At 50.1% G+C, this 18565-nt stretch overlaps 2 protein-coding genes across 3 annotated transcripts in view; both read right to left on the reverse strand.

Annotated features, from left to right (window-relative positions):
- The window catches only part of LOC310819925 (TSC22 domain family protein 1-like), a 25973-nt gene extending 15566 nt beyond the window's left edge, over positions 1 to 10407 (reverse strand). Inside the window, exon 1 of the mRNA XM_083691343.1 lies at positions 7518 to 10407. Coding sequence (XP_083547469.1) covers positions 7518 to 9709 — 2192 coding nt within the window. The 5' untranslated portion in view covers positions 9710 to 10407. The remainder of the gene's footprint in view (positions 1 to 7517) is intronic.
- Positions 10408 to 11606: 1199 nt separating this feature from the next.
- Positions 11607 to 18320, reverse strand: nufip1 (nuclear FMR1 interacting protein 1). 2 transcript variants are annotated; one of them, XM_083691397.1, is made up of 10 exons: positions 17930 to 18320; positions 17338 to 17423; positions 16748 to 16852; positions 15393 to 15455; positions 14835 to 14911; positions 14351 to 14443; positions 13872 to 14050; positions 13494 to 13634; positions 12762 to 13045; positions 11607 to 12561 (listed from the first exon to the last, which is right to left on the reverse strand). In XM_083691397.1, the coding sequence occupies exons 1-10, from the start codon at positions 18186 to 18188 to the stop codon at positions 12253 to 12255; spliced, it is 1596 nt and encodes a 531-aa protein (XP_083547523.1). In that variant the 5' UTR covers positions 18189 to 18320; the 3' UTR covers positions 11607 to 12252. The 2 variants fall into 2 exon arrangements, with proteins under 2 accessions (XP_083547523.1, XP_083547524.1); XM_083691398.1 differs by having other exon boundaries at positions 17848 to 17979.
- Between the last annotated feature and the right edge of the window lie 245 nt (positions 18321 to 18565).

An 18565-nucleotide genomic window follows, 5' to 3' on the forward strand; every position in this document is an offset into this window, starting at 1 on the left:
TCTGCTCATTCAGTCGTTGGAAAAGTGTTTAATTTTACATCACATTTCTTACTCCAACACTCTAAATGACCCCCCCGAATAAAGTCGCCCCAAATTGTCAACATTCTAGAGCGCCAGGGGTGACTTTATTCACCAGAAATGTGTAAATTATGACGGTGCTTCATGTTGTAGCCAATCAGAGTGTTGTCGCTAGGTAAACACCACTTGGCACTCTGGGTGGTGAGTGTTCTGGAATGCTTTGGCAGTTGGTGAGTCAACATCAGGCTTTACATAAAGATGCCTGTTCCCTCTGAGGTAACACCAGCGTACAACTGCAGGAGTGCGCAGGCTGTCATCTCTTTGTCTGTGTGTGTCAGTGTGTGTGTGTGTGTGTGTGCGCGTGTGTGTGTCTGTCTGTATGTGTCAGTGAGTGTGTGTGTCAGTGTGTGTGCAGCAGCATCGATATCTGGTGTGTTCAAATGGCACAGAGCCTGTGCATTCTCGCATGAAGGGAGTAGATTATACTCTGTGTGTGTGCATCATATGTATTATACTGTGTGTGTGTGTGTGCGTCATATGTATTATACTGTGTGTGTGTGTGTGCGTCATATGTATTATACTGTGTGTGTTTGTGCGTCATATGTATTATACTGTGTGTGTTTGTGTGTGTGTGCATCATATGTATTATACTGTGTGTGTTTGTCAAGTGTCTGTATATGGATCCCTAACGTTCCTCCGCACCTTGATGAGTGTGATAGACACAGAGAGAGAGAGAGAGAGACAGAGAGAGAGAGAGAGAGAGACACAGAGAGAGAGAGAGAGAATGCGTGAGAGAGAAAATCAGATTGGGTTGGGCGCGACCGGTTAAAACCAGACCTCTCTGCCTCTGCTTCTTCTCCTTCTTCTCCTCCTCCTCCTCCTCTCACAGTGGAGCCCCTGAGACATGGGCAGATCCTCTTCTCTAAAACATTACTTCCTCTCCACACCCCCGCGCTCTCTCTCTCTCTCTCTCTCTCTCTCTCTCTCTCTCTCTCACTCCTTCTCCAGCCTGTGCATCCTTCCTCCTCGTGTGAGGGCACAAGGCTAGCAAACGTGATGCCTGTCGCCCCCACCCTCTACGCCTCGAAAACAAGAAGCCATAGCACCTCCTGCCCCCGCCCCCCCAGTGTGGTGACGTCACAGAGAGGGAGCCCTGGCCCGATCCCAGCGGGGAGGGGTGGGGGGTGAGGACGCGCTCTCGTGTGTTGATAATAGAAATCACGTGTGTTTTGGTTTTTACATCCAAACACGATAAGCTTAAGAACACGGTGTTTGGATGGCAGCCAATCGAAACAGAGGAGGGGTTTCTACATCAACATGGGCAATAGGATGCCGATCAGTTATTGTGGCTTATAGAAAGCGGTTTCCACAGGCGGGGAAACAGCTGCGTCCATATGACGGCCTTGAGTCTTTCATCTACACACTGGGGAGGAACTTTAATGTACTTTTCATAGACCTATGTCAGAAAGGATGGCTATGTACTATGAGTACTATTAATAAGAACTCTCTCTCACCTGTGAGACACATGAGCACGTCCAGAGGAGGCACACCCAGAGGAGGCGCGCCCAGAGGAGGCGCGTCCAGAGGAGGAGCGTCCAGAGGAGGAGCGTCCAGAGGAGGCATGGACGGGGGAGGCGTGGACGGGGGGGAGGGGACAGGAAAAGGGAAATAAGCAGCTGACACAAACAACGCAATAAAACACCTCAACATAAACAACGGCCACACAGGCCGAGCATCAACAACATAACACACACACACACACACAGGCCGAGCATCAACAACATAACACACACACACACACACAGGCCGAGCATCAACAACATAACCACTGAACACACTTAGGAGAAATGGTGGCCTTTATATATATATACACACACACACACCACTTTATTAGGAACACTATACTAATACTGGGTAGGGCCTCCCTTTGCTCTCAAAACAGCCTCAATTCTTTGTGGCATTGATTCCACAAGATGTTGGAAACATTCTTTTAAGATTCTGGTCCATGTTGACATGATTGCATCACGCAATTCCTGCAGATTTTTCAGGTTCACTTTCAAGCTGTGAATCTCCTGTTCTACCACATCCCAAAGGTGTTCTATTGGATTCAGATCCGGTGACTGGGAAGGCCACTGAAGAACACTGAACTCATTGTCATGTTCATGAAACCAGTTGGAAATGACTTTTGCTTTGTGACATGATGCATTATCATTCTGGAAGTAGCCATTAGAAGATGGGTAAATTGTGGCCATGAAGGGATGCACATGGCCAGCAACAATACTCAGATAGGCTGTGGCATTCAAGCGATGATTGTGCCAAGAAAACATTCCCCACATGATTAAACCACCTCCACCATGAGAAGGTGTACAGATGTTCCTAATAAAGTGCTCTGTGAGTGTATATACACACACATAATAATCAGGCACGCAGGAACACGTTTTCCAACTGCGTGCAAATGAGAGGAAAGCGAAGGGGACAGAGAAACCCTTAGGATCAGTGACACGCAAAGCAGCCTAGGGGTTACATAAAACTGTGGCCCAGATAAGACAATGATGCCATCTGCTGGATGCATGAGGTAACTGCACGCATGGAATGTTCTCAATTAAACCAGTGGGTTCCCAAACATTTTCTGCATGCTGAGTTTTTCCATTATTTAAGGTAATAAAACCAATAGTTCTGACCTGGACTCAGTCTTAAGTAGCTAACCACATGTAACAAGGCACAGCACACAACTACCAGCCTGTTTATTAAACATCACCGGGCCAGCTGAGTCAGAGTCCCAGCAGCCAATCAGCTCTCTGCTGCCCTGCACACACCAGGCCTTCATGTGCATGTGCCAACAATGGTCAAATTGGGGCAAAGTCGGCCATCTTTACCTTAATATGTCTAATATGAGAAATAATCCAATGGGAGTTTTGAAGGCTGCGTGTAGCTTTTCCATGATATGCAATGCATTTTCAGACTGATTGAATCATGACCGTTTTAGGCTAATGATTCTGATTCTGAATTCTGTTAAAATCAAGCTACACTAAAAAAACACACGCTGTCGTGGAGCGTTCAGAGTCGTCTGGTGTTTCAGTTCTGCTCAACACTATCTGCTGAATCAAATTGGGGCCCGTCCAGCAAGATGTTTACAGGTACTTATTTCCGTCAAGAGTAAATATAGGTTCTCTTCTCACGAGTGGAAACCTGTGTGCTCCTGCATCCTGAGAGAGAAACTGGAAAAGCAAGCCTGGGGCGCATTCTGTTCCACCACAGGTAAATTATACAACCGACCCTCACAGATGGAGCATTCATCATTCAGACAAGCCTGCCTGAGGGCTGGATTGGTAGAGGGACGGTACTAGATAGAGTCCTGGCAGTAGAAGTTTATGTTTTTTAAATTATTATTATTATTATTATTATTATTATTGGCCAATAGGTGTAGCTAAAGAGCTCCGTCTTAAGCCTCTCCGCTTTACAAGAATCCCACTGTGTATCCCAGGTCGCAGACGGTTTGATAAATGACATTTTGAAATCCCGTAATTCGACTAAACTATTGCCCTCATTCTCATAGCTGTCATTATCATAATCAGAGTGCACTAGGAGTCCCTATCACATGACATGCCTTTATCCACAAGGCATTCACCCTGTTCCAACTCCTACTCCTGGATTATCATTAGCTTAACATTATCATCAACATTTTTTAAAAAACATTTTGGGTTCAGATTATATAACCACAGGAATTAACCAATCAGCACGCTCCTCACCGGAGAAGGTTGGATGACAAGTGAGCGAATGATTTGTCAACAAACCACAACTGGTGGTGATCCACGCATCGTCAGAACAGCTCATCATCCCTAAGCAGGCAGGACAGGATCCCCCGCTCCGAGCAAAGAACACGCTGATCCAGGTCACGGCGTCCTGAACTCTACATCCCAGGGGCCTTTGCAACACGAACTGCCAAGTCTTTTATTTTGCCTGAGTCTTAAATCGTCTGACTCCTCACGTTCCAGCGCGGAGGAAACGCAGAGACCGACCTACGATCTACGCCATCTGACCTGTGGTCCGAACACCAGCTGACACAAACAGGGAACAGGCTGGCTGGAGCAGAGCAGACAATGCACAGCAGAGACCAGCCAAACGCCTGTCCATTCTGGCATTGGCTGGTCAATCTGTCAATCATACCAGCCACTTTGACAGGCAGCCAACAATGGTTCACGAATACAATGCTTACAATATTTAATATAATAATATATGCCATTCAGGTGACGTTTTTATCCATTGCAGTGAGTGCATACATTTCAGTATATATGGTCCCAGCGGGAATCAAACCCAACTTAAGCGTTGTTTGCGCCATGCTCTACCAACGGAGCCACAGAGGACCACCAATGCTATATATTAATAATATATATATATATATATATATAAAAATGAGAATTTTCTCATCCACCAGACACCTTGGCTGGTAGACCGACAGGTTAATGTCAGACCCTGGGCTGGAGGAAAGGAGCCCTAGTATGAGGTCTACTGGAGATGAGACGTCTTCAACCGGACCGTCTCCTCCGAGACAAACTACTACTCACCAAAACCTACATATGGTTACAGACATATGACTGTTAGGAACCTAGACGGTGGCAATGCTTTTTGTCCTGCAAAAGAGATGTGAGGTGCACACACACACACACACACACACACACACACACACACCTAGTCTTTCCTAGGGACAGTGTCACTAGAAGGTAGGTAATAAACTGGTAATAAACATACAGACTGGCTCTGTTGTTTACATGGTGTGCAATGCCGCACATCCACCCCCTGTCAATCAATCTCCTTTCACTTTCACAGAGAGAGGGAGGGAGGGAGGGAGGGAGGGGGAGAGAGAGAGAGAGAGGGAGAGAGAGAGAGAGAGAGAGGGGGAGAGAGAGAGGGGGGGAGAGAGAGGGGGGGAGAGAGAGAGAGGGAGCGAGAGAGGGAGAGAGAGAGAGAGAGGGGGAGAGGGAGAGAGATTAAGACAGAGATAACAAACATGCCTGAGTGAACATTGAAAGAACATACAGTACGTGACTCAATATCAGCACACACACACACAACATACTTTTCTGTTCCATCGTGCAGAAGGATCATTAAGCACATTCCACACAGGTCACACAGCTGAGGGAGGAGAGGAGAATGGACAGAGTGACAGAAAGAAAGAGTGACAGTTGCAAAGAGCAAGGCCTGAGACGACGAAGCAGCCTGTGTGTGTGTGTGTGTGTGGTCTCAATGGAGGAAAGAGGGGCTCAGGCTGACCGTGACTGAACACAGTGACATCACCATGGCTGTACAAAGCACACACTCAGATAGCCAGCTAGCTACCACTCCAGACACACACACACACACACACGGCAAAGTCTCTCTCTCTTTCTCTCGCACACAATTTCCATCTGACAGTGGGGGGGGGGGTCATCTGTTCTTCTGGCTGTCACAGCAGGGGGGGGGAGGGGTGCCATGCCGTGGAAGGCTGACAAAAGCACCCCACTAAAACGCTGCTCCGTCAGAGGACGAACCTGCAGCTCCTAACAACAGAGTCCCGACTCTGGAGCGGACCCAGAACTCACACCCTCACGCCCAGCGCCACAGCCACCGTCAACATTCGCTGAGCGCTGCTGTCTCACAGCAACCACAGCTGCAACAACAAACAGCTTAATGAAGTCTTCCACTCGTCACCCGTCAGAACGGAGCACGCTCACAACACCCTCGCTTCTGTAAACCAAGACCAGGACGAGGAGTCTCCACAGGGGACACTGTACTGTACATGTAGGCTACCTCAGAGAGGGACACTGTTCTGTACATGTAGGCTACCTCAGTACTGTACATGTAGGCTACCTCAGAGAGGGACACTGTTCTGTACATGTAGGCTACCTCATAGAGGGACACTGTACTGTACATGTAGGCTACCTCAGTTCTGTACATGTAGGCTACCTCAGAGAGGGACACTGTTCTGTACATGTAGGCTACCTCAGTTCTGTACATGTAGGCTACCTCATAGAGGGACACTGTACTGTACATGTAGGCTACCTCAGAGAGGGACACTGTACTGTACATGTAGGCTACCTCAGTACTGTACATGTAGGCTACCTCAGTTCTGTACATGTAGGCTACCTCATAGAGGGACACTGTACTGTACATGTAGGCTACCTCAGTACTGTACATGTAGGCTACCTCAGTACTGTACATGTAGGCTACCTCATAGAGGGACACTGTTCTGTACATGTAGGCTACCTCAGTACTGTACATGTAGGCTACCTCATAGAGGGACACTGTACTGTACATGTAGGCTACCTCAGTTCTGTACATGTAGGCTACCTCAGTTCTGTACATGTAGGCTACCTCAGTACTGTACATGTAGGCTACCTCAGTTCTGTACATGTAGGCTACCTCAGTACTGTACATGTAGGCTACCTCAGTTCTGTACATGTAGGCTACCTCAGTACTGTACATGTAGGCTACCTCAGTTCTGTACATGTAGGCTACCTCAGTACTGTACATGTAGGCTACCTCAGTTCTGTACATGTAGGCTACCTCAGTACTGTACATGTAGGCTACCTCAGTTCTGTACATGTAGGCTACCTCAGTACTGTACATGTAGGCTACCTCAGTTCTGTACATGTAGGCTACCTCAGTACTGTACATGTAGGCTACCTCAGTTCTGTACATGTAGGCTACCTCAGTACTGTACATGTAGGCTACCTCAGTTCTGTACATGTAGGCTACCTCAGTACTGTACATGTAGGCTACCTCAGTTCTGTACATGTAGGCTACCTCAGTTCTGTACATGTAGGCTACCTCAGTTCTGTACATGTAGGCTACCTCAGAGCAGGATCTATATTTAGACTGGGACGGCCACTTCACTGGAAAGTACTACTGAATGGAGCCAGCGCTAAGGGAACATAGCATGCAAGCTAGCGTACTCTAAAAAACGTACATGAATAAATCATGAAGCCTCACTACGGGCTCCCAAAAGAGAGAGAGAGAGAGAGAGAGAGAGAGAGAGAGAGAGAAAGAGAGAGAGAGAGAGAGAGAGAGAGAGAGAGAGAGAGAGAGAGAGAGAGAAAGAGAGAGAGAGAGAGCCTGATTACAGACTAGGATGGAATGATCTGGCAGATAGGAGAGTGAGAGGGTTGGAAGCGATAACAAAAACCTTGGTCTGAGGGTGATTGATGTGTTGAGGTGGGGAAAGCAGTGCATGATGGTCTCATTTCCCCTCCCCTCTCCCCTCCCCTCCTCTCCTCTCTCCCCCCTCCTCTCTCCCCTCAGTGACTCAGCATAATAGAGCAGGAGCAAAAATGAGTTAGGGTTCAATATCAGTGTCAGGCTGCTGACTAATTCTTGGATAGGCATTGTATTATAAACCCTCAGACTTTGCCCTTCCTGTTAATGAAACAACAGGAGACAGTCTGGAGAACAGACAGTGTGTTTGAACTGCAAAGATAACAGCGCTATGCTAACCCATCAAGGGCCCCCCCCCCCCCCCTCACCTGTCCTCGTCTCCGTCCGCCGTCTGGGTCCTCAGGCCTACGGCGGAGGCCACGAAGGCGCTGGCGTTCCCCCCTATCCCCATCGCCATCCCGCCCAGAGCTCCGGCGACGCTGGCCCCTCCTCCGCCCCCTCCTCCGGCCCCCAGCCTCGGCAGCGCCCCCAGCAGGGACTGCAGCCGCTGGGTGTCCTCCAGCTGGGCAGTGGTCAGGTTGGCCATGCCCCCGTACGGAGCTCCGCCGTGGGGCAGGCTGGAGCTGGAGGTGTTGGTGAGGGGCATGCCGTGGGTCAGGAGGGGCTGGAGGTCAGCGCGCAGCGTGGTCAGAGGCACGAAGGGGGGCTGGTGGTGCTGAGCAGGGAGGTGTTGGGGCTGGGCTGGAGCAAAGCTGGCCTGGGAGGGTGGAGCCTGACCCTGGGGCTGATTGACGGGCAGCGGTGGCCCAGGCATGGACACCCCCCCAGCAGAGACAGGGGGCTGGTGCTGTTGGACTTGGGTCTGGAAAGGGGCCGTTGGCTGGATAAAGTCTGGTGGCCGGCTGCCTCCCTGGGTCAATAGCCCCACTTGGTGTTGGGGTGTGGGGTAACCTGCCTGGGGCTGGGCTGGGTGGGTGTCCATAGCATAGATCATCTGCTGGGGCATGGCAGGGGGGACTTGCCCCATAGCACCCTGTGCCATCCCCTGGGGGGCCGTGGGGAGAGTACCAGGGTGGGCCACACTGGGCTGCTGCAGCAGGTGAGCCTCAGCCTCCTGGGGGGCCATATGGCCCTGCAGAGGGGTCTGCATGGCCTGTGGGCTGGTGTAATCCTGGCTCTGCTGCTGGGGCTGCTGGTAGGGCTGCAGGGTCTGTGGAGCTCCCATCTCTGGGCCTCCATACGGGCCTGTCCCGCTCCCGGCTTCACCCTCCATGGGCTCCATGGCCCTGGGGACAGGTGCCGGGTCCGAGGGGGCCACAGCAGGGGCTGGCACCTCCTTCTCGTAGTACTCTGCACACGTCCACCTTCCCTTTTTAAAGGGCTCGGTGTTCGAGTCCAGTTTGACCACCCTGAAGCGGGACCCGGGAGCAGCCTGTTGGGTCTGGATGTTAGAGGGGACGGGGACGGGCGTGGAGGTGGCAGGCTGTGCCATCCCGACGTAACCACCACTACTGGTTGGCCCCGTTCCTCCGGTCATCATATCCCCTCCCACCCCACCACTGGCTGTCCCTGGCCCTGGCCCGCCCCCCTGGCTGTCATAGCTCACAGGGCCAGCAGAGGAAGGGACACCGCTGCCAACTCCTACAACAGCATGGATAATGTTAGTGCTCACATTGCCAGTCAAGTGTGGCTCAACGCCTGGCCCTAGAGGGACAGCGGTAGCTGAAGCCTGGGGCACCATTGTGGGGTTCTCCACCGTACCTAACCCTATCTGGGTTGACATATGACCTTGGCTGGGCCCAGCTCCGGTGGTACCGACAGCAGCGGAGCTTGAGCTGGCAACAGGGGCAGCAGAGGAAGCCCCCCCTGCGGCCTCCATGTTGTCTGGTTGCTGTCCATGTTGATGGTGGTGGTTGCCATGAGAAGGAGCATGGCCTTGTTGATGGTGATGATACGCGGTCCCGTTCACCATAGCGCCCGGCTGCTGAGGAGCGTGCTGCGGGAGAGAGTGGGGGTGCAGGGGCTCGTTAGGGGACGCAACCCCCGGGGTCTCCACCCCGTGGAGGCTGTTCAGAGTCTCGTCCGAGGAGCTTCTCTCCGGGGCGCCGGTGTCGCTGGCCCGGGACACGGACACGTCAATCATGTCGGAGCACGACAGGTCCTCCGTGTGCGATTCGTCCATGTCGTCGTAGCTCTCCGTGTCGTCCGCTATGCTGTTGTTGGTGCTCACGTTAATCTGAGCCGGGGTGACGCTCGTTATCTGGAAGCCGCTCTTCTTTTTCATCTGAGCTCCGGCCGCTTGGGACTGAGAGGCAAGGTTGAGGTTCTGGGGGTGGTGGTGGTGGTGGTGGGGCCCCGGCGAAGAGGACCCTGCCTGGGTCGCTGACTGCATCAGCGGACTCGGAGGTTGTTGATAGTCGACATCGGTGGGAATGACATTACCGCTACCAGCAGCAGCAGCAGCACCGCCGCTACTGGTTCGTCTGTTATGGAAAACGGTCGGCTGCGACATCTTCCTATTCCCGGGGGGATCTCCTGTATAGTCCTGCTGGTGATGCATTTGACACACCGATAATAGGAGCTAAAGCTAGCTAGCTAGCTAGTTCGTTAGTAACGGGGGGGAAAAGTACAAGCTACAGTGGCTAGGTAGCTAGGTAGCTATGCCAGTACCGCGATATTTAGCCAGCCATAAGGTGACAAGCTAATTTATGCCACTAAAAACCAACAGGCCCTGCTATCGAGCTGACAGGTCAGCGAGTTCAATGTTATTGTCACCAACACTGATTGCTCATCAGCTGATGGAAAGTTAGCTAGCGAGCGAGACTGTCACCAACACAGCCAGTTGGGTTCTAAAAGGGAGCTAGTTATATGCTAACAGACTGGCTAGCTGAAATGTAAGGGGCGCAGACGCCCCCTTTTTTATTAACTTAAAAATCACTATCAAACTTACAGTCTCTTTGTAACTCTAATAACGAAGAAAATATGCTCAACATTTACAGGTTGCCGAATTATGACTTTATGCCGTAAATAATAAAGCGTCACGTTCAGCGCCAGCGAGCTAGAATACGTCGCAAGACGAGATCACCCATCGCAGTCAGCCGTTGAGTCTCATCTTCTACAACTTATTGGTCCAAACGTTTTCCCGATGAGAAAGAAACTCAGTCCCCCATCACTGGATCGATAACATCACCCTAGTACGTTGTATCCGTCTTGATCGTTCCAAAAAAAGTTGTTTTAGTCCCTCATTTTGGCGTTGCTGTGTCGGGCCAACGATTGCTGTCTCATCTCCGCACCTACGGTGGCGAGCTGTCTGTCAGAGGGCTGTCAGTGACGCGCCAGGGAGGAGGCGGGCCGCGGACGGCGCCACGCCCCGTAACCACTAAACGCCCCTGGCAACAGATCCAGGATCAGCTTAACCTTCCCGGAGTTTCTGTCGTCCTTTACATAACATTGACTTTATCAGAGCAATAAAACTATACAACGGGAAACAACGTTCGCTCCCTGAAAAGTAAAACAAACCTGTTATTACACGGAGACGGCAGACCTCAAGTCAGTGCCAGGCTAGGCAACTGTTCTCAAGACCTGGTCCAAATACGTCCCGCTGATCTTTGATGTTGAATCCTAGTAATTTAGCACTGATCACAGCAATGATTATAGTCATTTGGATGGTAATGGAGGGGTAAATGAGGTAATGTCGCAGCATATGCTTATTAAGCGTTGCAAATGACTATTGACAAGCAAATGTGAGGTTATAAACAACACAATTTGCCCTTCGGGACCGCCACGGAGGAGACTTGTTGTTTGGCTCAGTTTACTGAAATGATCATAAAAAATAAATACTTTCTCTGATTTGATTCACCTTGGTATACTGTTCTCTATGCCTCCCTCCCCTCAGGGGACACACTACAGCGCTGAACGATAAGAAGCAAGGACAGCGGTATGCTGTTTGACAATCCAACCATGAAGGGCATGTTTGACTCCACTGAGAGGAACACGCCTGCCTCGGGTCTTTCAACATGTCAGTAACAGCGCCTCGTGTAAACATGTCAGATGCACCTGCAGGGGAGGGAGAAAGGACTGACTTATGAGGAATCTGCACACTGGCGCATGACTCCAAAGGTTGCACAACACCAGATAGAGAGTAAACAGTCATACATAAACAGGGACTTTCTGTAAACGTCCAGTGCGCGCTTCAAGGCTTCCATTAGGCTGGCTAATGTATGGCCATGTTTCTGTTCTGTGCCGCATATATACGAAACGATTGAAACGTCATTTTCAAATAGGCAGTAAAGTAAACGTAAGTAATATAATGTTGTGGAATGTTGAGCTGAGGAAATGCCCGCCCATCTGCGCCCTGCCAAAGCGTTATCTGAGACAGAGGTATTCTCTCCTACCAAATGTCTCAGCTTTTGAGGGGACAAAGAATCTTCACAAACAGGTTCGTTGCTATGTCACAATAGTTAATTTATTTCGTATTGTACATACAAAACGAAATCAGAGCTTGTACACGTTTATATGAAAACATAATTACTGCAAAGAAAATTGTTCTTCAAAACTTAAAACTAAATAGTTGACAGACTTGACACTCATGGTAGGGTTTTATCAACCCAGTCATTTCAATAAATGACAGAAGCACATTTCCATGTTTCATAGCAGTTCAGACCACAGTCGATACGTCTGCCTGGAAGCTTTATTCAGTATAAACTTACTTTGCTTATCACAGTAAATCTCAAAATCAAAGTTGGCCATTTTCTTTACAGTTCAGGGCCAGGAGTCATGGCCAGGAGTCATGGCCAAGAGTCATCCATGCTTGCAGCCAGGGTCTCCCACAGATGGTCACAGTGGGCGGGACTTGTACTTTGGCAGATGCAACAAAGGTCACGACCTTCACTCTGTGTGGTGTCATTGTAAGGGACAACACTGCTGACATCATCACCTGCATTACCAGTTTCTCTGTCCGCTGACATAAGGCCAGGCATCGTCCCCCCATCCCCCATCAGACACAGTCCCCGCTGCTGGGATGGGGGTACCCCCGTGGCATGTTCTGGTCAACCGCCATCTGTGTGATGTCAGGGTTGGCAGTGGGTTCGGCCTTTCCTCGGGTCATACATCATGGCCGCTCAAAATGGCCGCTGCCTCTGAAGATGCCTGAGTGGTCACTTTCGATGTGTCGCTGACTTCCTCAACCGACCTCGTCGGGCCGTCAGTTGGCTCTGTGGAACCCTCCTTCCCACCAATCGGCTGGTCCACTTCCTGTGTTCTGTGGGCCTCTCCGGTGGTGGTCAGTGATCCAGTCTTGGTTTCTTCATGGTCCTGAGCTTTACTCTCAAGTCCAAAGAAGTTGTTCCTGACGATGTATCTCACACACTGCAGGAGTACGTTCCTCTCATGGCGTACGTCTGGGGCCAGCAACTGCAGGGATTTATAGAAAACAATATTCAGTAATATCAGATTCGTACCTTAAACTTTTGACATTGGGAATATTGAAAACAGTTTTCTGCTGATTTCAACTTCCATTCAATCACAAGCAAAACCCTTTGTGATCCTTACAGTTCACCTCAATGCTTGTGAAAATCCCTACCTCACACAAAAAAAAGGCCTTGGTGGCTTACCATCTCTAGCAGGGTGGCACGGCGCTGTTGAGGGGTCTGCTGCCCTCCTCTCCCACCCCTTCCTCTTCCCCCTCTTCCCCCTCTTCCTCCCCTTCCTCCCCTTCCTCCTCTGTCAGGTCTGTGAGGGTCAGTGCCATGGTAGGGTTCCTGGTGGCTCTCCCTCATGCTCTCAGGGTAGGGTCTCTTACCCCCAGAGGGTGCACTGTACTGGGGCTTCGCTGGCAGAGCCTTCAGGAGGGCCTGGTTCTCCTCCAGAAGCTGACTGGCCCTCTGGATGGGCAGGGCTAAGACACAGGGACAAAGACAATGTTGGAGAAGTAATATGGCTGCCAAACTGAATTAGGCCAGATGTTATAATACCTTAAAAAGACACGTCAGCGCGGAATAACAACAACACCGCCATTCCACACCGTCAAAGTCACAGTCAGGAAAAAGACAGTGGCATTTGTGACGCATTCTATTTGTTTCATCCACACACACACACACAAACATGCCCCCGTATTGTGAAAACAGACAGCTGACATTTAAGACCCACACCGGCTGTGTGGTTTGTCCAGAGGAAGAACACTAGATGCGTTTTGCTTCAGCTCGTCCAGTGAACCAGGAGGACAATGAATGGTAGAAAATGTTAACGCCCTCATTGACCCTGACTCTCCTCTGACCTTCTGTCAAAACCCTGTTGTGGTAGCTTGTGTGTGTGTGTGTGTGTGTGTGTGTGTGTGTGTGTCTCACCCTCTGGTCCCCCGTCACTGTCGCTCTCCGACATAGAGCCGTAGTTGGCCATGAGGGCCCCTAGTCCAGTCGTCATCTTTTTGGGGGCCACAGTCACACCCCCCTGCTTTGAGTCCCCTGCCAGCTCCTCCTGGTCAGAGTCTGGAAGGACAGAGACAAAGGAGCTTCAGGGCCTCAGCTCTTCCAGATAAGAGATCATCATAAGAGTCATGCCAGGCTATACAGAACCACCATATACTTCTGTTCATCAAACTGTTACGTGTCTGTTTTGCGAACCCCCCCACCCCCCACCCCCACACACACCCACCCCTATTCCATACTGAGAACTGTCAGTGTCGGACTGTCTATTCCTTATGTCTGATTCTCTGGGTGGCTGACCTGGGTCACTGTTGGCCAGAGCCCCTAGTGGGTCTCCCTCCCTGGGGGGCTTTGTGAGGGGTGGGGGCCGCTCGTCTGGGTGTGGAGGCCACGGAGGCCTTTGCTGGCCTGGTTGGGACCATCTGCCCCTCTGGAACCTTCCACCACGCTGCCCACGCTGTCCCCGGCCTCTCATTCGCCTGGCAACACGACACACAGGAACAAGGGAAAATAAGTTATGTTACTAGAACACACACACACACACACACATAAATACATGCTTTGTATTTGTTTTGTTTTTGGGGGGGTGGGGACAGGGTAAGGGGATCATCATAGACAAAAAATTGTGTTTGGAAAACATGTAAGAGAGGAACACGGTGTAAAGCAACGCACACGCACACGCACACGCACACACGCGCGCACACACACACACACACACACACACACACACACACACACACACACACACACACACACACACACACACGCACACAACGCACCCAAACTGAGCTGTCTCCAGGACCTCTCCTCTCTCTTCCCTGGCCTCCATCACTTTCCTCTTCTTCTCCAGGTTCCCCAGTGTTGGGTAGTTCCTACACACAACACACACAACAGCCTATTACATCACACAGTATCACACAAACACACACAACACACACAACAGCCTATTACATCACACAGTATCACACAAACACACCGCAATCACCAGGACTATTAAACAGCACCACGCACAACATATTGCACACAGTAGTGACAGCTCCACCTAGTGAATTTTGTTGGTAAATGCAGACACTTCTAAACATGCAGACAGGCGATACAGCATGTTGTATATTTACAGGCAGGAAACTTATATCTAGGCCAAAAATGAGGGGAAAAAACAAGGAAGAGATAAAATCAGATTATGCAGAAAATGAATTTAGGAAATCTTGGAAGGAAAAGCCTTCGATAGCTATGCTGTTATGTTGTAGCTTGTTCTGAACGTACTTGCGTCGTTCCTCCCTCCATTTTGTGATCTCATCTGGGGTGTCCAACTTGATTCTCCTCGCTCCTGGAGCGTGGTTCTGTTGGGGGAGGGTGAAGGCAACATTTAACCTTTAATTTAGTCCCATTGAGACCAAGGTCTATTTTACAAGGGAGCCCTGCATACACACAGTTTACAACCACACATAATACACATGTGGTCCACTGTGGCTCAGTTGGTAGAGCATGGTGCTAACAACGCTTAGGTTGTGGGTTTGATTCCTGCTGGGACCATATATACTGAAATGTATGCACTCACTGCGATGTAAGTCGCTTTGGATAAAAGCGTCAACTAAATGGCATATATTATATTATTACATACAAAATTCCAACATAATAAAACACAATCAAGAAAAACAAACACATTTTCCAACAAAGAGGTCCTCAATCGAGACGTTAAACTGCCCCAGTGGCACCAGAACAACCAACTGAAACGTTCTCTGCGACATGGCTGATGCTGACGATGAAACTAAGCTAACTTCAACTTTGTCTTTAACCGCTAAGAACTGAGGAGGGACTTACGTTTCTCCAGTGGATATTCACCAGCTTCTCGTGAGCAGTGAAGGTGCAGTCTTCCACAGAGCACTGGGAAGAAAAGGGAGAGACATTTTACATTTACATTCATGGCATTTAGCAGACGCCTTTATCCAAAGCGACTTACAACAAATACATTTGTTTAAGTAAGTGAGTCATCTATCCATCAGTCATCATAAGATAAAGTAATCAATGCTCAGACCAGGGGCCATTGGCAGTCGTAATGCTAGAATTTCTTTTTTTATTAACAGGAGAGAACTTGTACAGGGGGGTAGTGGGGGTAAAGAGGTCTCTAGGGTATGGGGTAGGGGGGGTAGTGGGGGTGAAGTACAGGGGGGTAGTGGGGGTGGAGAGGTCTCTAGGGTATGGGGTAGGGTTAGTACAGGGGGGTAGTGGGGGTGAAGAGGTATCTAGGGTTGGGGTTAGGGTTAGTACAGGGGGGGTAGTGGGGGTGAAGAGGTCTCAAGGGTTAGGGTTAGGGTTAGTACAGGGGGGTAGTGGGGGTGAAGAGGTCTCTAGGGTATGGGGTAGGGTTAGTACAGGGGGGTAGTGGGGGTGAAGAGGTATCTAGGGTTGGGGTTAGGGTTAGTACAGGGGGGGTAGTGGGGGTGAAGAGGTCTCTAGGGTTGGGGTTAGGGTTAGTACAGGGGGGGTAGTGGGGGTGAAGAGGTCTCTAGGGTTGGGGTTAGGGTTAGTACAGGGGGGGTAGTGGGGGTGAAGAGGTCTCTAGGGTTGGGGTTAGGGTTAGTACAGGGGGGGTAGTGGGGGTGAAGAGGTCTCTAGGGTTGGAGTAGGGTTAGTACAGGGGGGGTAGTGGGGGTGAAGAGGTCTCTAGGGTTGGGGTAGGGTTAGTACAGGGGGGTAGTGGGGGTGAAGAGGTCTCTAGGGTTGGGGTTAGGGTTAGTACAGGGGGGGTAGTGGGGGTGAAGAGGTCTCTAGGGTTGGAGTAGGGTTAGTACAGGGGGGTAGTGGGGGTGAAGAGGTCTCTAGGGTTGGGGTTGGGTTAGTACAGGGGGGGTAGTGGGGGTGAAGAGGTCTCTAGGGTTGGGGTTAGGGTTAGTACAGGGGGGGTAGTGGGGGTGAAGAGGTCTCTAGGGTTGGGGTTAGGGTTAGTACAGGGGGGGTAGTGGGGGTGAAGAGGTCTCTAGGGTTGGAGTAGGGTTAGTACAGGGGGGGTAGTGGGGGTGAAGAGGTCTCTAGGGTTGGAGTAGGGTTAGTACAGGGGGGTAGTGGGGGTGAAGAGGTCTTTAGGAAGGATTTTCACTCCTACAAATGCTCAGCTCCTCACATTACGCTGTGCATCACACACCGAACACCTGGGGATACAGAGTTAGGACGGTTACCTTGACGTGTTGAGCGACATGCTCATCATACTTGTCTTGATTTTTAAAGCCTCTGTCACACGTGTCACAGAAGTGGGTGAACTCTGGTTCTTTTCTCTGCTTCTGCTGGAAAGATAAAAACAAATCCACTTTGGAACCCAACAGCCGAACCAGTCACACAGCCGAACCAGTCACACAGTCACACAGTCAGACGGCTGCACCGTCACTACCAGACGGCCGTCCAACGTCTTTATCGGTTCATGTGAAACAGACGGGAAGTTGTTGCAAACATCTCAGCTCGGTTATACATGCAAAAAAAACACATCAAAGACGACAGACGGTACATTTACATTTATGGCATTTAGCAGACGACTTTATTAGTGATTCATCTGTCCATCAGTCATCATAAGAAAAAGTAATCTATGCTAGGACCAGGGGCTATTGGCAGTCACTATGCTAGAAGAAAGGAAGATTTAAAATAATTATTATTATTATTATTTATTTTCAGGAGAGAAACACAGGGGGGTAGTGGGGATGATGAGATCTTTAGGAGGGACAGTTAAGATGTAGCCTGAAGAGATGGGTCTGTAAGCATGTTTTTGGTAAAATACCTTTTTTCCATGATTGCCCGGAGGACCATAATCTTGTCTTCCTCCCCCTCTTGCTCCTCCTCTATATCCACGATGAAAGTTCTGCCCTGCAGAGGTCAAGGTCAGGGTGCCATTAGTAACTAGCTGGGTTAGTTAGTGGTGAAGTTGCTGTAACCCAACATAGGAGAGATGTGAACTTCGATGTTAACCAAGGCAGACGTTTAGTCAGATAACTGACTCCTAAAGCTCCATTAGTGACATATGTACAAACTTCCACTAAACAGGCAGAGCTGACACTGATAAGGGTTGGCAATGCACTATGGGGGACAGAGTTCTCATCTGCGGCCCCTCGCCTGTGGAATGCTCTCAGAGCTGACAGTGTTGACTCTTTTAAGATCTTGCAAAAAACCAACCTGTTCAGGCAATCTATTAATGTAAAGTGTTTTGAGTCCATGAGAAAGCGCTATACAACTTTAATGTATTATTATTATTATTATTATTAATTAATGTATTATTGTGCTTAGTGCTTACCTGAAGAGGCCACCTGAGCTGTGCACATGCGAGCAAGGAAGTACGGCGGTCCTTTCGCCTCTCTTGGCAACTAGCTACTCACCATAAGGTCTGTGTGGTGGTGGTCCATGGTCTCGATTATCTGGTGGTGGTGGTGGTGGTCCGCCGTGCCAGTGCCCATGCCCCCCCTGGCTCTGGCCATTGTAGCCCCACGGGTCGGGCGAAGGTTCATACCAGTTCCACATGCCGGGGTGGAAGCCGCCGGGAGGAGGCTGCTGGAGGAATGTCGGTGGTCTTATCATGGAGCCTTGGGGAGGCGGACAGCTGAAGTCCGGTGGAGGGAGACTTCCAAAATGACTCATGGTGCAGTGTTCCCCCTCCGCTTCACCGTGATAGAGTTGTGTCGGTGAAATGAATAGTTGAAGACGTTTTCGGAGCGCCTCGGTCACAGGTGATGTGGTCGTTTCTCCCTCCGGCTCACATGTGGCGACGCCATAAACGTGGTGGACGTTCTCCACCCCCGACGTCATTTCCGCTGTCAGCTCACATGCGGAAGAAACAGTGGAAACAATCCAAAAACAATGTTATTATTTGGAGTGACAACAACCCAGAAACGCATGGTTAATTACATTGTTGTATAATAAAACTTGAAATGAGGCGTTACATTCAATAAATTTGTCGCTACACTATTTTCGGTGAATGGGTTGACTGTAGAGCTTCCTGCCGCGTCCCCCGGAAG

Source organism: Argentina silus (genome assembly GCF_951799395.1).
Source record: "Argentina silus genome assembly, chromosome: 19".
NCBI classification, from domain to species: Eukaryota; Metazoa; Chordata; class Actinopteri; order Argentiniformes; family Argentinidae; genus Argentina; species Argentina silus.